Source organism: Heliconius melpomene, chromosome 10 (genome assembly GCF_056956725.1).
Source record: "Heliconius melpomene rosina isolate 202511_hmr_F chromosome 10, ASM5695672v1, whole genome shotgun sequence".
In the NCBI taxonomy this organism is placed as follows: Eukaryota; Metazoa; Arthropoda; class Insecta; order Lepidoptera; family Nymphalidae; genus Heliconius; species Heliconius melpomene.
In genome coordinates this window covers 6,460,046-6,479,715 of record NC_140398.1, presented here as the reverse complement: position 1 = coordinate 6,479,715, position 19,670 = coordinate 6,460,046, and the positions used below count along the sequence as shown (strand labels likewise).

The following is a 19,670-nucleotide window of genomic DNA, read 5'->3' as shown; positions in this document are numbered from 1 at the left end:
ATCTCGTCCATCGCCATATCTATAAAGTAACACTAACACTTAACACTCTTCTCTCCCTTCCTCTGCTTATCCCGTTATAAATAAAATAATATCTCTATTTGTTCTACAATATTTTATTACACAGAGCAAGTAAGAAAAAGTAAATACCAAAGGTTATATACGATAACTCAATGTGTCCTGATAACGTTTATTATTGGCAATGGTTAAATATTATTAAAGTCATATTGAATTTTGCATTCAATACGTTAAGAAGTGTCGGTAAGACTCGTTTTATTATTATTATTATCATTAAGCTTAAAATAATATAGAAACTTTTGATTTTTGTAATGTAACTAAAGTAAAAATATTTTTTAAAATATCGCGTGTTGGATGGCCAAATCCAACGTTACGTGAAAGATTCTTTTTAGCTTCATGCTGTATCGCGCACACAGCCTTGTGTGAAGATATTGCGTTCATATTACGCCGAAGTCCGAGGCATTGCATGTTGAGTGGCGGAACTCTACACCGCGGCCTTAGCTTCGAGACCAGAGCGAAGAAATGCGATTATCAAATAATTATTTATTTCGAGTGGGGATCATACCCATAACCAGTCGCGTTTATAGTCAGAATTGTGCCTCTGCGCCATGACTGGCCTGAGAACAAGATATCCTGTAAAACCATCGCGTCTAAATTCAGACATTTTCGACGATATATAATTAATCATTATTTACTATGATTTTATATCAATAAAACTAATACATTTTCAATAACTTTCAGTTAACATGGAAAAGATTATTCTTACACTGTTTCTACTAGCGTCTGTAGTGACAGCTAAAGAAACTATATACATGAAAGGAAACTTAAGTGACATTCTGCTCAAAGGTAGCGGCTGCCATTTCAAAATAAACGACCAAAGCAGTCCGTCTATAGTCAAAAATCCAAGATTTTGCCATCTTCTAGTACAAGCCTACCAAGAAAAACAACCATTAAGTATACAAGTTACAGTTGGAAGCGAAAGTGAAACAAACAATTTTCAATACACTATCAGCTTCCTCGACAATCCGGCAACATGGCCGAGCACAGAAATGAAATATGAATCACATACATTTAAGTACCAATTGGTGGGTAAAGTTTCGGATGTAAGGTATTATACACAGGGTGATAAGTGTTATATAGCAATCGATACTGGGTTGCCAGTTCGGAATAATAATATATATCATTTTACTGGAGATTATGCACTGTGTGATATAGCGGTTTGTGCTTTCTATTCGAAAGATACAGTGAGTATGATGGCCAGTGTGGACTTGAATGCGGGCTATGCTAACGATATATTAGATTTAAAAGTTATTACATTTTGTAACTAAATTTAGAAAAATATTATAGAAAATCATGAGGTGCGTTCGTTTCGTTTAATTAGTTATAAAGGATGGAATTGTCAGCACCACTTTAAATAAAACAAACAGTTTTAACTACTCTATAAAAGACTAATATAATTCAGAAAAAAAAATCCCAATAAAGTTATTTTTTCACACAAAAATAATAAAATTATCGTTTTAAAATAAAACGCCATTTGTAAAGTATAACATAAGCACAAACACACTTACCTGTTAAAGCGGCAACGTCGCATACGTGTGTGTGCGTCACACGAAATACAGGTATGGATAAAAATCGTGAAATGAAAAAAAATTCTACGTCCAAACTGTTGAGGTACCTTGATTAATTTCTTTAGTTTTGGGTTTGAAATATTTTACCCTATATGCAGTTGCAGTAAAAGGAGCGCTGCCTCTTCCACCCTGTGTATTTTCTAAAATATTTTTCTATTCTTAGTGTCGATAACAGTGACAGAATGCTTAAAGTAAATGAAAAAAAAAAATTGTAACAAAATATATATAGTGGTAATATTAAAACTCTAAAACAATTACACGATTGCGTATTTATTTTTCTTACTTATAAGTGAGTTTCATTAAAAAGTTTCAAAATGTTATAATTTATTATGATTGAAGCAAATACCAATTTTCTTCACAAAAGTTAGACAAGCAAATAATTAATGAAAAAATAGTGAATTGTTCTTGATTATGACTTCGTTATTTTTTATTTATAGACGCTAGTAATTTATTAGGCATTAATGGATTAGAGTGTCCGGCAAAGGGTTAAAACAATACTAATTGTTTAGCAATGGATAATTTAATTTCTAATATTATTCTCAAGAAAATATTAAAAAGTTTGAGTTTTATAGTGTAACGAAAAAAGTCAAAATCCCAAAATATATAAAAGGAATAAAAAAACAGAAAAGGGCAAAAAATAAAACAAACTGCGGACGACCACCAATGTCCATCGTGTATTTTATTTAATAATAAACAACACTAATACTTACCGGTCTTGGGTGTATGTACACAGGAACTTTCAGAATTTATAATAACACAAATAAACAGATAAAAGGCTAGCCTTGGCTGTGTCGTCTCGCCTCTATAATAATTATAATATAATAATTATTTTGATACAAAATATCCGCCATCTCCATAACGTATAAGACATGAAGAAATGAAGAAATTTTAGTATCAACTTCGCACATCTAAAGCTAGCTGGCGCCACTTGTTAGGTTAACTTTTTGTGTTTTTTGACAGATAACTAACCGGTATTCCCGATTGATAAAGTTGTGAAATATTTTGAAAACAAAACTTTATTATCAATTCAAAAACACAGTGTGACTCAAGCTGGTATTTTTAACTACTGTGTTATCATAAATAGGTGTATATAAAAGCTATTCCTTATAACAATTATTCAGTAGGTCCATCGAAGGCGATGGCTACCACCAGTTATTGTATTTACGCCGCTGATTATTCAGCTTCAACCTACAACGATGAATACTATAATACAAGTGCAATTAAAACAATTGATTATTTCAAAAAAGATGTAAAGGAAATTATGGAAAATGAAAAATCGAATAGTGTGGAAATTGTGTACTTACAATGGGGAAATGATTGCAAGCTCGTGGATGAAAAAACTGTAGCTGATACGTAAGTTAACCTAGTCTAACATTGTTGTAACACATGGTTTAAATAAAAGATAATAAATATAAAACAAGCGCCCGACGGCATGTGGGCCCTTGGTAGATTTATGACTCCGAGAGAAAGTTCTTTAAAAGCATTACGAGAACCCTGCTGCACATGTTGCAGCACATGAACATTTGGATGTCGATGACAATAGGCTCGCTGATTTCCGACTTCCAGGGAATTTCATATAATAACTCCATGAGAAACAAAGCATCGTGGGAAACGAGCCAAAGGGGTGGGGACACCCGAATTTGTATTAAAGCCGACCAACCTTAGGGATAAGGCGAATTCCACTACCAGCACTCTTATAGTTAAGAACTAGTTTTAATAATAAATGTATTTTATTTTTATAATAAAACAGTTTTTAAATACAAAGTTTAAGATATTTTTACTCGTATATAAGTAAAAGTGGAGAAAGTGGTGATACGCAACCTCAAGAAATAATAAAATGGATAAAAGGCAATGTGAACCTGAAGACGTCTAAAATACAGCTGTTGTATATTATTACAGATGGACAAATAGGTTCTTATAGTGCTCAAGTTTGCTTGCATATGAATACAGATATGGATTATGAGAACGTTGTATTTCACGCATACAACTACCACGAGTATTCAATTGACTTGTCGGTAGCGGCGTCGTTTTTCAAAAAACAATGCACTGTTATTCGTAACGGAGAAATTTTAAATCGAGTAAATATTAGTGAAAGTTACGACTACGATTCTATTAATATCGAGAATTTTGAAAAAGAAAAAGAATCTCTCCGCGAATATATAAAATTAAAATTCATTGCATTAGCCAAAACACATTACCATAGTCTACAGGAAATTGATAAATTGAAAAAATTAAGAAACCGACTATTTAAAGAACTTGATTTTAAAAAACAGAACGATTTATCTTTTGAAAATGTTTTAGATAAAGATAAATTTATAGAAAATTTCATGGAGACTGAATATTACAAAACTTTACAACAAACTGTCTATAATGACAAAGTAGAAATTGAAAAATGTATTTCTACATTAATAAACTATATCAATACTGACACAAAATCTTATGAATTTGATTGCTTAAAATATGACATTGAATATACTGCTGAAGTTACTGAAGAAATTACAGAAGACTTTGAAAACGTTCAATGGCCTGAAGAAGAGAAAGTTGAATTTCCAGATATAATTACTTTTGATGAGTCAAAAAATGTACCAGTTATATTGCTGGCTACATATAACCTACCTCAGCACATTATATTTCATTCAGGCAACAGTCAGCCTGCCAGTTTTTCAAAGTTTAAATCTGTTACTGAATGTCCACTTTCCTTTTAAATGACAAAAAATTCGTTGACGACTCTATTTGCTATTTCTATACAGTAGCTGTTTACCAACAATTATTAAAAACACAATTTACAAGAGATCCCTATAGTGGCCGAGACACTGCCGGTGGTATAATATTATCTCAAGAATTTGACAAATACAATGATTACATTCTAGCTTTAAATTATTTTGATTCAAAGGCTATTAAATACAATAAGGGTTTGTTTTATTATGTACTGTGGAATATATGTGATCGTAAAGAATGGATGGACCGAAATGTTGTAGAAAAATTCAAAGAATATATGTTAAGGCGTGTTACCGAAACAAAATGTTATATTGGTCTGACCTCCCTTCCTTTGGATCCCTTAATACATACGTCACTACCTGCAGCTCTCTGGTATTGTGTAAAAATTTCATCATACATATTTAAAGACGATGATACGCATTACTCCAAAGAAAGGTTGCAAAATTATCACGGCATCGCGGCTTACATGATAGAAATACTTACATGCTTTAGTTATCCATTAAATCTACAATTTATTAAAACTAGAATTGATATTCTAAAGCATTTAACAATTCTTAAAAGAATCTCGAAACAAGAAAGGTATTATTACATGGCGAGCAAAATATTTAAATTGACCGATGGTTTTCTAATCAGTGAGATTGCCGATCAAGACAATGTGCAGAAGCTTAATTATATAAAAATGAACCACAAAGAAAGGATAAATGAGCACGTAATAAATGAGAAAATTGATTTAAATGAATATGTATATTTTTTGGACTGTGCAGGTCTCAACGTTAGACATAATATTTGTCCTGAAACTTTACGACCACATTTTGTGGTCATTGATAATAAAAGTCAGAAAAAAAAGTCTTTCTACTCGTCTCTACTTAAGAATATAAGACGTGTTGTAATAGTTGAGCAACCAGATAAAAAAATAGTCATCGAGTATCAACCAGCTGAAAAAATAGACTTTCAGAGACTTCTGTCACTGTTTAAGCGTTATATTAATTGTGTAAACGATAAGGACAGTTATCCAACTTTAGCTGAATATCAAGAGTATGTGTTGAAAAAGGAGAAATATGGTCCCAATGACTTGCCTACAATATTTCCTACAAACATTTTGTCAGATATCAAAGAGGTATACGATTTGTACCAGGAAGTAATAAAAGATATACCTGTCACGGAATTTCTGTTTAAGACCCAACAATCTGTAAATCGTGTTCAACGAATCAAGACCGAAACCCACCATTCTTTAAAGACTGATAAAGAGATAGACGAATTTATTCGTCAAGAAGAAGTTTTCCTAGAGAAATCACACTAAACTAAAGAATATGATAGTTTTAAGAATATTATACATAAATATTTTAATTAAGTACAAAATAAAATTTTATACACCATTTAATTTTTTTATTTATCTTGAGTAGGTAATATTTTTTCTTTTCACGTAATAATAAAATTAAAAATTCCAATAAATTTCAAATATTACAATATAAGCATATTATAAATATTTAAATAAATGTATATATATATACAGGGTGGAAGAGGCAGCGCTTCTTTTACTGAAACTGCATATAGGGTAAAATATTTCAAACCCAGAATTAAAAAAATTAATCAAGGTACCCAACAGTTTGGACGTAGGATTTTTTTTTCATTTTACGATTTTTATCCATACTGTACTGTATTTAAGGTGACGCACCATAAGTGTATGACGTTGCTGCTTTGACAGGTGTGTGCCTGCCTATGTTATACTTTACAAATGACGTTTTATTTTAAAAACGATAATTTTATTATTTATTTTATTTGAAAAAATACCTTTTTCATTTTTGGGATTTTTTTTTCTGAATTATATTAGGCTTTTATAGAGTAGTTAAAACTGTGGTTTCATTTAAAGTGGTGCTGACAATTCCACCCTGTATATATAAATAATCTTAACTTTTACTCAGAAAATATGTACCACTTAAATATATAAAAGTATTTATTTATACAAAATTTGATAAAAATACACTAAGAATACATTTTATACGTATGTATTGTGTACTTTCATGGAAGTAAAATCTATTCCGTAAAGTGCATATTCGATTATTATAATGGTTTTACGGGACCACTTCTATAATATAAGATCTCATACAAAAATAATCAATCATTAAAATTCATCCTTAATTCGTTGCGTAATTGCATAACGTACCTAATTCGTAATTTCTTCTTTTAAATCAGTTGTAAAATATATATTTAAAAAACTATTCAATTGTTTATTATTTAGTAACTCCCTTGTATCCGTCACATACAACACAAACAGCTATCTACACCTGCCCTATAATTCCGTGGAATACTGAGTGGTTCCATTCTAACTTTCATTAATTCTCTTCTAGTCTTCACACTTATCACCGTTCAGAATCCACATACACGCTGCCCGAAGGTACCAACCGTTCAGGAGTTAGGTGTTCAGGAGAAGGAGATGTGGCTATGACAGGGGCAGGAAGTGCAGCCTTGTCTCTGGCACACAGTTTCCGCTACATGAGAACCAAGCCACCCATAATTGCGTGTAAGCCACCAAGCGAGGAAAGACGACGGTCTAATGAAAGTATTTTAAGTATTGGTGAGTTAAATTGGTAACATTTTGTGTTAATATACGAACTATGACATTTTTTAGCTTTACGTTGCATCCCGCATATAACGGGCTAGGCAAAACGGACAGAGTGTCAAAACACTCCGCTTTGTGAATCAATGAATAAAAACAAAAAAGTATATTTTATTGTGGATTATATTTTAATTATTTCCATTTCCTCCTTCTACTAGACAAAATGCAGCGTTACGTACCACCACTTATCATACGTTACTTAAAATATTGCAGCAAGACGCCGCCTCTCGAAGAGTATTTCGCCGGACAAGGATATAGAAGTGAATGATAAGCCGGATATCAACACAGATACTACTTCCCACATTGCCCCTGAAGAAGATGATGACAACTATCACATTACAAAGCCACTTGAGGTAATTCAAGTAGATAGAAAAAAATATGTATAAAAATTATGTTACTAAAAAGCTTTAGAATTATATAATACATATTTGATATCCATCAGTCATCCAGAATTTTTGAAGCATAGTATGGATGACACATAATGAATACGAAGATTGAATAGGATCTTTACTGAGAAAATATTATAATTATTATATGTATTGTTTTGTATTGTATTAAAACAATACAAACAATAATTATAATATAATAATTATAATAAAAGCACGGCGTTAAGGTCAGGTATTTAATGTTCAATGTCTTGAAATTAGACGAAAAATTATTTATCGATTTTATCTTGCTTTATGCTGCATATATCAAAGTAGATATAATGTAGTGTAAATCCATGCACCGCCCAATTTTCAATACATTGCGCTTTTATTAATGGAACTAAACACCGCGCTTTATTAAAACTTACCCTATGTCGTGCTTAAGACAAAAAAAGTGAATATCAATTATTTTTACATAGATTTACCTCGATGGTCCATATGGAGCTCCCTCATCCCACATCTTCAGAGCTTCCCACGCGGCGCTCATCGCTGCAGGTATCGGGGTTACGCCGTTCGCGTCCATCCTACAATCAATAATGTACCGACACAGAGCTACAAGAGTGTCTTGTCCGCAATGCCATCACGCGTTCGCCACACAACAGCTACAACCTAACATGAACTTGAAAAAGGTTGGTACTGACGTGTTGAGTGGTGAAAAAACAATTCATTCCTTCGACTGGAAGCCACGACCATTGCGGATTTAGAGCTAGGCGCTGTGCCGCTGCGCTATAATGGCCTCACTATATATGTATAATATATATATAGAGAAAAGTATATTAACAATGTAAAACGAAGAACAATGTGTATTTTTTATATGAACTTAGAAAAAATTCTCGCTTAAACAGGACTTCCATCACAAGCAAATAGTGGAAAATTAAGAAAAATAAAATAAATATTCGCCTTCTCGATTCTCGATTCGCCCATCTGCCAATATAGCTGTTATTTCTACGTTAGTTTTGAAAATGAAAAACAATCGATTCTTTTAAATTTAAAATTCAAACTACTCAAAAATAATTTTATTTCAAGGTGGACTTCTTTTGGATAAATCGTGAGCAACGTTCTTTCGAATGGTTCGTATCGTTACTGTCCCAACTAGAGATGGAGCAAGCTGAGGCAGAAGCTTTGGCAGAAGAAAGAAAAAAACAAATATTAGCGAAGGGAGAACAGAAAGAAAAAAAAGAAAAATGCCGTTTTCTTGAAATGCATATGTACATCACTAGTGCTCTACAGAGGAGTGACATGAAGGCGGTGGGATTGCAGCTCGCACTAGATTTGCTACATGAAAAGGTCTGTTTTGCAAAATTATTTTTATTAATATGTACTTAAAACGGGAAAAGCCAGTTTCGCGTTTTTCCCGCATGGCACTGTTGAGACTCTTCGTTCCTCTGGCACCGCTCAATTTTCGCATAATTGCGTGATGTGCGGCGAAACTCGATATCGTGTTTTTTGTCTGTGTGACCAAAACGAAGAAATGGAAACCAATGCATAAAAAAAGTCGAATTGGTTATTTCTTTACTATTAGTTATTGCCTGCAGAAGTCGGCGGAAAGTGGGAAACGGAGTTACTGTTACAACTTTTTTCGTCTCACATTAGTAAAAAATAACAACATATAATTTAGAAATTAACCATGTTTCTGATAACTTGTAAGAATACGATATAAAGTAATCTTTATGCTTAGTTCTTTTTCTGTAAAATTTTGCTAAATAGCCTCCATGAACCCACTATCACTTAATAATATTACGTCATTCTTATTGCACCACAATTTCATTATCATTTAAACTTTGTACAGGAACAGGAAAATACTCAAAGCTGTAGAGTGTAGTCGGGCTAAAGATCTATTTTAATCCCGTTTATATTAGTCATACTGCATGTAGTATGCATAATGAAATATATATAATACTCAATGTATAACGTAAATCCACAAAAAAAATCATGTTCATGGCGGAAAATAGTCCCTCTGTCTATCCTGTTGTGCGGACTACGGATTACAGCGTAATGCAGGATTCATTTTTTTAATTTTTCGAATCGAATCCTTTTTTGTGTCGTTCTGGTAAGGTGGATAACGGAGAGTTCTGACACAATGTCTGTAATATTATATATATTATATATTTACAATGCATTTTATTAATTGACTTCTTTTAAAATTAAAACCTATTTTTATGTTTCTCTTTTAGGGTAAACGAGACCTAATAACCGGTCTGAAGACCCGCACAAACGCTGGTAGACCGAACTGGGACAAGGTGTTCCAGCGCCTGCAGCAACAGCGCCGGGGTCACGTCACGGTGTTCTACTGCGGCCCGCCCGCCCTGGCCAGGATATTACGTATTAAATGCGATCAATTCGGTTTTACTTTTAAGAAAGAAGTTTTTTAAGTGCCTCTAATAAAAATTGTAATATTTTGTATTTTATTAATTGAGATTAGCATTTTCTTACAAATTTTGATATTGTTTGTTACATATAATTTGTTATTTATATTATTTTATTGCAACTTATGTATGTACATATATTTAATTCATAATTTATTTCATTTTAGGTTAGTTTTTAAGTTTTAACGATATTAAGTTTAAGTACTCGTAATACCCAGAATTTTTATTGTTACAACTTCATTAATTTTAAGTAGTTTTTTGTACAGGCTTTTTATTATTTTGAGCTTTTCGTAATCGACGCCTTACCTTATTCTTAAAGTATGCATTGGTTAGTTAATTGTGTGACAAAGAGATAAATTATATACAGGATGGAAGAGGCAGCGCGCCTTTTACTGAAACTGCATATAGGGTAAAATATTTCAAGTCCAGGACTAAAAAAATAATCTAGGTACTTCAACTGTAGGATTTTTTTCGTGCGCGTGTGTGCGTGCTTATGTTATACTTTACAAATGGCGTTTTATTTTAAAACGACAATTGTTTTATTATTTTTTTTTGAAGAGTAAAATTTTTTCATTTTTGAGAATTATTTTTTTTTAAATTATATTAGGCTTTTATAGAGTAGTTAAAACTGTGGTTTCATTTACAGTGGTGCTGACAATTCCACCCTGTATAATTTATATATGACTTTGTAAATTTCTAGTTACTTTTTTATTCTTTTTTAGATTCAAGGACTTAAGATTAATATATAATATTTATTTCAGTAAATAGTCAAAGGTTACCGTCAATTATTTATTTGTAAGGAATTGTTTACATTGTTATAATCGAGAGTTCAATAAATGAAACTGCGATTGTTTTAATAAGTATATATTATTTAAACACCTCTATTTTTGTCAAGGAAGAAGTACACTTTTGAAGATATTGCAAATTAAGTGTCGTAACTCATTGCCGCGCTTTATCATACAGGCGAATTAATTGGCGTATCGTAATTGAAATATAAGCACTACCTCGAGTAAGAATCCAGAATCGTTTCTTTGAACTATTGTCAATTGCACTACGAGCATCACTTATTAGCTTGTAATTTTGCCATTCTAAATTGTGACAATATTTTTTTAATAAATAATATTAAGTTTGGGTGGTTACGTGGTTACTTCAACAATTTTTAGGTAAGTAAGGTGCAGAAATAATACGGAAAGTATTTAGTAGGAAAGTATTAAATTATATACCCAACGTTAAATTTTGTTATTCCCATGAAGAGAATAACATTAATTATAAGCACCTGCGAATATATTAGGAGCAAATACCAGTTTCCTTCACATAAGTAGACAACCACAAATAATTAATTTATTTAAAAAAGAAGACCTCCATATTCCCTAATAGTAATTACTGGTCTTGGGTATATGTACTTTATGTGCACAGGAAGTTATATTACAAGTTTTATAACGAAACTAATATAATTTTAATACAATAATTATTTATAAAACAAAATATCCGCCATCTCTATAACAAGAAAGTAGAGACACCATGACAAAAGAGAGCCGAACTTTTTGTAACAACTTCGCACATGTAATGTTAGCTGGCGCCACTTGTTAGGTTTCTACTGATTGCATCATGTATTGCATCTATTACGAAAAGCTAAACTTGTTTATTGTCAGCCAAGAGCTCGCTTATTTTGAACACGTGTGACAGAGTATTTTAACTAGGTTCCTTTTCGTAGTAATAGGATTAATTCTATTAGAATAAACTAAAACAATTTATTAAGTATTATTCTTTATGTGACTATTATAATCTGAGTGAATTTTAGTGCTTAGCAAATATATATTAATGAGCTTTTTGCGTATTTTTGACAGATAACTAACCGGCATTTCCGATTGATAAAGTTGTGAAATATTTGGAAACAAAACATTATTTTCAATTCATGAGGTTAGTGAGTCAGATTGGTGTTTTCAGACTATGTTATCATAAATAAGTGCATATATAAGCCGATCCTATCCCTAAAATATTCAGTTGTGTGGCTTCATCAGCGGCGATGGCTACCACCACTTATTGTATTTACGCCGCTGATTATTCAGGTTCAACCTACAATGATATATACTATAATACAAGTGCATTTATAACAATTGATTATTTCAAAAAAGATGTAAAGGAAATTATGGAAAATGAAAAATCGAATAGTGTGGAAATTGTGTACTTACAATGGGGAAATGATTGCAAGCTCGTGGATGAAAAAACTATAGCTGATACGTATACAAGTAAAAGTGGAAAAAGTGGTGATACGAAACCTCAAGAAATAATAAAATGGACAAAAGGCAACGTGAACCTGAAGACGTCTAAAATACAGCTATTATATATTATTACAGATGGACAAATAGGTTCTTATAGTGCTCAAGTTTGCTTACAAATGAATACAGATATGGACTATGAGAACGTTGTGTTTCACGCATACAACTACCAGGTGCGTTCAATTAACTTGTCGGTAGCGGCGTCGTTTTTCAAAAAACAATGCACTGTTATCCGTAACGGAGAAGTTTTAAATCGAGTAAATATTAGTGAAAGTTACGACTACGATTCTATTAATATCAAGAATTTTGGAAAAGAAAAAGAATCTCTCCGCGAATATATAAAATTGAAATTTATTGCATTAGCCAAAACACATAACCATAGTCTTCAGGAAATTGATAAATTGAAAAAATTAAGAAACCGACTATTTAAAGAACTCGATTTTAAAAAAGGCAACGATATATGTTTTGAAAATGTTTTAGATAAAGACAAATTTATAGACAATTTCATAGAGACTGAATATTACAAAACTTTACAACAAACTGTTTATAATGACAAAGTAGAAATTGAAAAATGTATTTGCACATTAATAAACTATATTAATACTGACACCAAATCTTATGAATTTGATTGCTTAAAATATGACACTAAATATAACGCAGAAGTTACCGAAGAAATTACAGAAGACTTTGAAAACGTTCAATGGCCTGAAGAAGAGAAAGTTGAATTTCGAGATATAATTACTTTTGATGAGTCAAAGAATGTACCAGTTATATTGCTGGCTACATATAACCTACCTCAGCACATTATATTTCATTCAGGCAAAAGTCAGCCTGCCAGTTTTTCAAAGTTTAAATCTGTTACTGAATGTCCACTTTTCCTTTCAAATGACAAAAAGTTCGTTGACGATTCTATTTGCTATTTCTATACAGCAGCTGTTTACCATCAATTATTAAATACACAATTTACAAGAGATCCCTATAGTGGCCGAGACACTGCCGGTGGTATAATATTATCTCAAGAATTTGACAAATACAATGATTACATTCTGGCTTTAAATTATTTTGATTCAAAGGCTATTAGATACAACAAGGGTTTGTTTTATTATGTACTGTGGAATATATGTGATCGTAAAGAATGGATGGACCGAAATGTTGCAGAAAAATTCAAAGAATATACGTTAAGGCGTGTTGCCGAAACAAAATGCTATATTGGTTTGACCTCCCTTCCTTTGGATCCCTTAATACAAACGTCACTGCCTGCAGCTCTCTGGTATTGTGTAGAAATTTCATCATACATATTTAAAGACGATGACGCGCATTACTCCAAAGAAAGATTGCAAAATTATCACGGCATCGCGGCTTACATGATAGAAATACTTACATGCTTAAATTATCCATTAAATCTACAATTCATTAAAACTAGAATTGATATTCTAAAGCATTTAACAATCCTTAAAAGAATCTCGAAACAAGAAAGGTATTATTACATGGCGAGTAAAATATTTAAAGTGACCGATGGCTTCCTAATCAGTGAGATAGCCCATCAAGACAATGTGCAGAAGCTTAATTATATAAAAATGAACCACAAAGAAAGGACAAATGAGAACATCATAAATGAGAAAATTGATTTAAATGAATATGTATATTTTTTGGACTGCGCAGGTCTTAACGTTACGCATAGTATTTGTCCTGAAACTTTACGACCACATTTTGTAGTCACTGATAAAGAAAGTAAGAAAAATAAGTCTTTCTACTCGTCACTACTTAAGAATACAAGACGTATTGTAATAGTTGAGCAACCAGATAAAAAAATTGCCATCGAGTATCAACCAGCTGAAAAAATAGACTTTCAGCGACTTGTGTCACTGTTTAAGCGTTTTATTAATTGTGTAAACGATAAGGACAGTTATCCAACTTTAGCTGAATATCAAGAGTATGTGTTGAAAAAGGAGAAATATGGTCCCAATGACTTGCCTACAATATTTCCTACAAACATTTTGTCAGATATCAAAGAGGTATACGATTTGTACCAGGAAGTAATAAAAGATATACCTGTCACGGAATTTCTGTTTAAGACCCAACAATCTGTAAATCGTGTTCAACGAATCAAGACCGAAACCCACCATTCTTTAAAGACTGATAAAGAGATAGACGAATTTATTCGTCAAGAAGAAGTTTTCCTAGAGAAATCACACTAAACTAAAGAATATGATAGTTTTAAGAATATTATACATAAATATTTTAATTAAGTACAAAATAAAATTTTATACACCATTTAATTTTTTTATTTATCTTGAGTAGGTAATATTTTTTCTTTTCACGTAATAATAAAATTAAAAATTCCAATAAATTTCAAATATTACAATATAAGCATATTATAAATATTTAAATAAATGTATATATATATACAGGGTGGAAGAGGCAGCGCTTCTTTTACTGAAACTGCATATAGGGTAAAATATTTCAAACCCAGAATTAAAAAAATTAATCAAGGTACCCAACAGTTTGGACGTAGGATTTTTTTTTCATTTTACGATTTTTATCCATACTGTACTGTATTTAAGGTGACGCACCATAAGTGTATGACGTTGCTGCTTTGACAGGTGTGTGCCTGCCTATGTTATACTTTACAAATGACGTTTTATTTTAAAAACGATAATTTTATTATTTATTTTATTTGAAAAAATACCTTTTTCATTTTTGGGATTTTTTTTTCTGAATTATATTAGGCTTTTATAGAGTAGTTAAAACTGTGGTTTCATTTAAAGTGGTGCTGACAATTCCACCCTGTATATATAAATAATCTTAACTTTTACTCAGAAAATATGTACCACTTAAATATATAAAAGTATTTATTTATACAAAATTTGATAAAAATACACTAAGAATACATTTTATACGTATGTATTGTGTACTTTCATGGAAGTAAAATCTATTCCGTAAAGTGCATATTCGATTATTATAATGGTTTTACGGGACCACTTCTATAATATAAGATCTCATACAAAAATAATCAATCATTAAAATTCATCCTTAATTCGTTGCGTAATCGCATAACATACCTAATTCGTAATTTCTTCTTTTAAATCAGTTGTAAAATATATATTTAAAAAACTATTCAATTGTTTATTATTTAGTAACTCCCTTGTATCCGTCACATACAACACAAACAGCTATCTACACCTGCCCTATAATTCCGTGGAATACTGAGTGGTTCCATTCTAACTTTCATTAATTCTCTTCTAGTCTTCACACTTATCACCGTTCAGAATCCACATACACGCTGCCCGAAGGTACCAACCGTTCAGGAGTTAGGTGTTCAGGAGAAGGAGATGTGGCTATGACAGGGGCAGGAAGTGCAGCCTTGTCTCTGGCACACAGTTTCCGCTACATGAGAACCAAGCCACCCATAATTGCGTGTAAGCCACCAAGCGAGGAAAGACGACGGTCTAATGAAAGTATTTTAAGTATTGGTAAGTTAAATTGGTAACATTTTGTGTTAATATACGAACTATGACATTTTTTAGCTTTACGTTGCATCCCGCATATAACGGGCTAGGCAAAACGGACAGAGTGTCAAAACACTCCGCTTTGTGAATCAATGAATAAAAACAAAAAAGTATATTTTATTGTGGATCATATTTTAATTATTTCCATTTCCTCCTTCTACTAGACAAAATGTAGCGTTACGTACCACCACTTATCATACGTTACTTAAAATATTGCAGCAAGACGCCGCCTCTCGAAGAGTATTTCGCCGGACAAGGATATAGAAGTGAATGATAAGCCGGATATCAACACAGATACTACTTCCCACATTGCACCTGAAGAAGATGATGACAACTATCACATTACAAAGCCACTTGAGGTAATTCAAGTAGATAAAAATATATATATAAAAAATTATGTTACTAAAAAGCTTTAGAATTATATAATACATATTTGATGTCCATCAGTCATCCAGAATTTTTTAAGCATAGTAGTGATGACACATAATGAATACGAAGCTTGAATACGATCTTTACTGAGAAAATATTATAATTATTACATGTATTGTTTTGCATTGTATTAAAACAATACAAACAATAATTATAATAAAAGCACGGCGTTGAGGTCAGATATTTAATGTTCAATGTCTTGAAATTAGACGAAAAATGATTTATCGATTTTATTTTGCTTTATGCTGCATATATCAAAGTAGATATAATGTAGTGTAATTCCATGCACCGCCCAATTTTCAATACATTGCGCTTTTATTAATGGAACTAAACACCGCGCTTTATTAAAACTTACCCTATGTCGTGCTTAAGACAAAAAAAGTGAATATCAATTATTTTTACATAGATTTACCTCGATGGTCCATATGGAGCTCCCTCATCCCACATCTTCAGAGCTTCCCACGCGGCGCTCATCGCTGCAGGTATCGGGGTTACGCCGTTCACGTCCATCCTACAATCAATAATGTACCGACACAGAGCTACAAGAGTGTCTTGTCCGCAATGCCATCACGCGTTCGCCACACAACAGCTACAACCTAACATGAACTTGAAAAAGGTTGGTACTGACGTGTTGAGTGGTGAAAAAACAATTCATTCCTTCGACTGGAAGCCACGACCATCGCGTATTTAGAGCTAGGCGCTGTGCCGCTGCGCCACAACTGCTTCAGTATATATGTATAATATATATATAGAGAAAAGTATATTAACAATTTAAAACGAAGAACAATGTGTATTTTTTATATGAACTTAGAAAAAATTCTCGCTTAAACAGGACTTCCATCACAGGCAAATACTCGTAGTGGAAAATTAAGAAAAATAAAATAAATATTCGCCTTCTCGATTCTCGATTCGCCCATCTGCCAATATAGCTGTTATTTCTACGTTAGTTTTGAAAATGAAAAACAATCGATTCTTTTAAATTTAAAATTCAAACTACTCAAAAATAATTTTATTTCAAGGTGGACTTCTTTTGGATAAATCGTGAGCAACGTTCTTTCGAATGGTTCGTATCGTTACTGTCCTAACTAGAGATGGAGCAAGCTGAGGCAGAGGCTTTGGCAGAAGAAGGAGAAAAACAAATATTAGCGAAGGGAGAACAGAAAAAAAAGAAAAATGCCGTTTTCTTGAAATGCATATGTACATCACTAGTGCTCTACAGAGGAGTGACATGAAGGCGGTGGGATTGCAGCTCGCACTAGATTTGCTGCATGAAAAGGTTTGTTTTGCGGAATTATTTTTATTAATACGTACTTAAAACGGGAAAAACTAGTTTCACGCTTTTTTCCGCATGGCACTGTTGAGACTCTTCGTTCCCCTGGCAACACCCAATTTTCGCAAAATTGCGCGATGTGCGGCGAAACTCGACATCGTGTTTTTTCTATGTGACCAAAACGAAGAAATGGAAACCAATGCATAAAAAAAGTCGAATTGGTTATTTCTTTACTATTATATATTGCTTCCAAAGTCGGCGGAAAGTAGGAAACGGAGTTACTGTTACAACTTTTTTTCTTCTCATTTTAATAAAAAATAACAACATATAATTTTGATATTAACCATGTTTCTGATAACTTGTAAGAATACAAAAAAAGTAATCTTTATGCTTAGTAAAGAACTAAGCATAAAGATTCTGTAAAATTTTGCTAAATAACCTCCATGAACCCACTATCACTTAATAATATTACGTCATTCTTATTGCACCACAATTTCATTATCATTTAAACTTTGTACAGAAACAGGAAAATACTCAAAGCTGTAGAGTGTAGTCGGGCTAAAGATCTATTTTAATCCCGTTTATATTAGTCATACTGCATGTAGTATGCATAATGAAATATATATAATACTCAATGTATAACGTAAATCCACAAAAAAAATCATGTTCATGGCGGAAAATAGTCCCTCTGTCTATCCTGTTGTGCGGACTACGGATTACAGCGTAATGCAGGATTCATTTTTTTAATTTTTCGAATCGAATCCTTTTTTGTGTCGTTCTGGTAAGGTGGATAACGGAGAGTTCTGACACAACGTCTGTAATAATATATATATTATATATTTACAATGCATTTCATTAATTGACTTCTTTTAAAATTAAAACCTATTTTTATGTTTCTCTTTTAGGGTAAACGAGACCTAATAACCGGTCTGAAGACCCGCACAAACGCTGGTAGACCGAACTGGGACAAGGTGTTCCAGCGCCTGCAGCAACAGCGCCGGGGTCACGTCACGGTGTTCTACTGCGGCCCGCCCGCCCTGGCCAGGATATTACGTATTAAATGCGATCAATTCGGTTTTACTTTTAAGAAAGAAGTTTTTTAAGTGCCTATAAAAATTGTAATATTTTGTATTTTATTAATTGAGATTAGTATTTTCTTACAAATTTTGATATTGTTTGTTACATATAATTTGTTATTTATATTATTTTATTGCAATTTATGTACATATATTTAATTCATAATTTATTTCATTTTAGGTTAGTTTTTAAGTTTTAACGATATTAAGTTTAAGTACTCGTAATACCCAGAATTTTTATTGTTACAACTTCATTAATTTTAAGTAGTTTTTTGTACAGGCTTTTTATTATTTCGAGCTTTTCGTAATCGACGCCTTACCTTATTCTTAAAGTATGCATTGGTTAGTTAATTGTGTGACAAAGAGATAAATTATATACAGGATGGAAGAGGCAGCGCGCCTTTTACTGAAACTGCATATAGGGTAAAATATTTCAAATCCAGGACTAAAAAAATGTATCTAGGTACCTCAACTGTTTGGACGTAGGATTTTTTTAATTTCACAATTTTTATCAATACCTGTATTTCGTGCGCGTGTGTGCGTGCTTATGTTATACTTTACAAATGGCGTTTTATTTTAAAACGACAATTGTATTATTTATTTTGTTTGAAAAAATAACATTTTGGGATTTTTTTTTAAATTATATTAGGCTTTTATAGAGTAGTTAAAACTGTGGTTTCATTTACAGTGGTGCTGACAATTCCATCCTGTATAATTTACATATTACTTTGTAAATTCCTGCTTACTTTTTTATTCTTTTTTAGATTCAAGGTTTCTTAAGATTAATATATAGTATTTATTTCAGTAAATAGTCAAAGGTTACCGTCAATTATTTATTTGTAAGAAATTGTTTACATTGTTATAATCGAGAGTTCAATAAATGAAACTGCGATTGTTTTAATAAGTATATATTATTTAAACACCTCTATTTTTGTCAAGTAAGAAGTTCACTTTTGGAGATATTGCAAATTAAGTGGCGTAACTCATTGCCGCGCTTTATCATACAGGCGAATTAATTGGCGTATCGTAATCTATATATATAAAAGGACTTGTCCTCACTGACTGAGGTAAGACACACGCACAGCCGTAACCGCTGTGCGTAGAAACGTGAAATTTGGACAGATGTTTACTTTCATAATCTGGACATCCACTAAGAAGGGATTTTGAAAAATTTTGACCCTAAAGGGGTGAGATAGGGGTTGAAAGTTTGTATGGAAAAAAATTTAAATTGGCACCGATTTTCATAAAATTTAAAATTTAGATTTTTAAAAGTATTTAATTGAACACGTGTTTCATCGTTTTCTAGAATTCTTCCCCTAAGGGTGCAAATAAGGGGTT

At 32.1% G+C, this 19,670-nt stretch overlaps 3 protein-coding genes and 1 pseudogene across 7 annotated transcripts in view; all 4 read left to right on the top strand.

Moving 5' to 3' along the window:
• The window catches only part of Nox (NADPH oxidase), a 53,968-nt gene extending 44,161 nt beyond the window's left edge, over window positions 1–9,807 (top strand). For all 3 annotated transcript variants that reach the window (XM_085191045.1, XM_085191046.1, XM_085191047.1), the window contains 5 exons: window positions 6,710–6,936; window positions 7,192–7,331; window positions 7,823–8,032; window positions 8,430–8,690; window positions 9,578–9,807. In XM_085191045.1, the coding sequence (XP_085047171.1) occupies window positions 6,710–6,936; window positions 7,192–7,331; window positions 7,823–8,032; window positions 8,430–8,690; window positions 9,578–9,775 (1,036 nt within the window). In that variant the 3' untranslated portion in view covers window positions 9,776–9,807. The remainder of the gene's footprint in view (window positions 1–6,709; window positions 6,937–7,191; window positions 7,332–7,822; window positions 8,033–8,429; window positions 8,691–9,577) is intronic.
• Window positions 164–1,966, top strand: LOC146535337 (uncharacterized). The gene is made up of 2 exons (XM_085191052.1): window positions 164–258; window positions 757–1,966. Exons 1-2 carry the CDS (start codon window positions 171–173, stop codon window positions 1,341–1,343), a joined length of 675 nt encoding a protein of 224 aa, XP_085047178.1. The 5' UTR covers window positions 164–170; the 3' UTR covers window positions 1,344–1,966.
• LOC146535336 (uncharacterized) lies at window positions 2,586–5,756 on the top strand (annotated as a pseudogene).
• Window positions 9,808–11,336: 1,529 nt separating the features above from the next.
• Window positions 11,337–19,233, top strand: LOC146535334 (uncharacterized). Of its 3 annotated transcripts, XM_085191051.1 has the most exons (7): window positions 11,337–11,527; window positions 11,617–11,689; window positions 15,295–15,521; window positions 15,777–15,916; window positions 16,393–16,602; window positions 17,006–17,262; window positions 18,162–19,233. In XM_085191051.1, exons 2-6 carry the CDS (start codon window positions 11,685–11,687, stop codon window positions 17,069–17,071), a joined length of 648 nt encoding a protein of 215 aa, XP_085047177.1. In that variant the 5' UTR covers window positions 11,337–11,527; window positions 11,617–11,684; the 3' UTR covers window positions 17,072–17,262; window positions 18,162–19,233. The 3 variants fall into 3 exon arrangements, with proteins under 3 accessions (XP_085047177.1, XP_085047176.1, XP_085047174.1); XM_085191050.1 differs by having other exon boundaries at window positions 11,337–11,689; XM_085191048.1 differs by lacking the exons at window positions 15,295–15,521; window positions 15,777–15,916; window positions 16,393–16,602; window positions 17,006–17,262; window positions 18,162–19,233 and having other exon boundaries at window positions 11,346–11,527; window positions 11,617–14,341.
• Window positions 19,234–19,670: the final 437 nt, after the last annotated feature.

Excerpts from the sequence above, each read along its gene's own strand:
- LOC146535337 (XM_085191052.1), top strand. The coding sequence starts at position 171 with ATGTGTCCTGATAACGTTTATTATTGGCAATGGTTAAATATTATTAAA. Across the intron at positions 259-756 it reads CAATACGTTAAGAAGTGTCG|TTAACATGGAAAAGATTATT; the intron begins GTAAGACTCGTT and ends AATAACTTTCAG.
- LOC146535334 (XM_085191048.1), top strand. The coding sequence starts at position 11,796 with ATGGCTACCACCACTTATTGTATTTACGCCGCTGATTATTCAGGTTCA.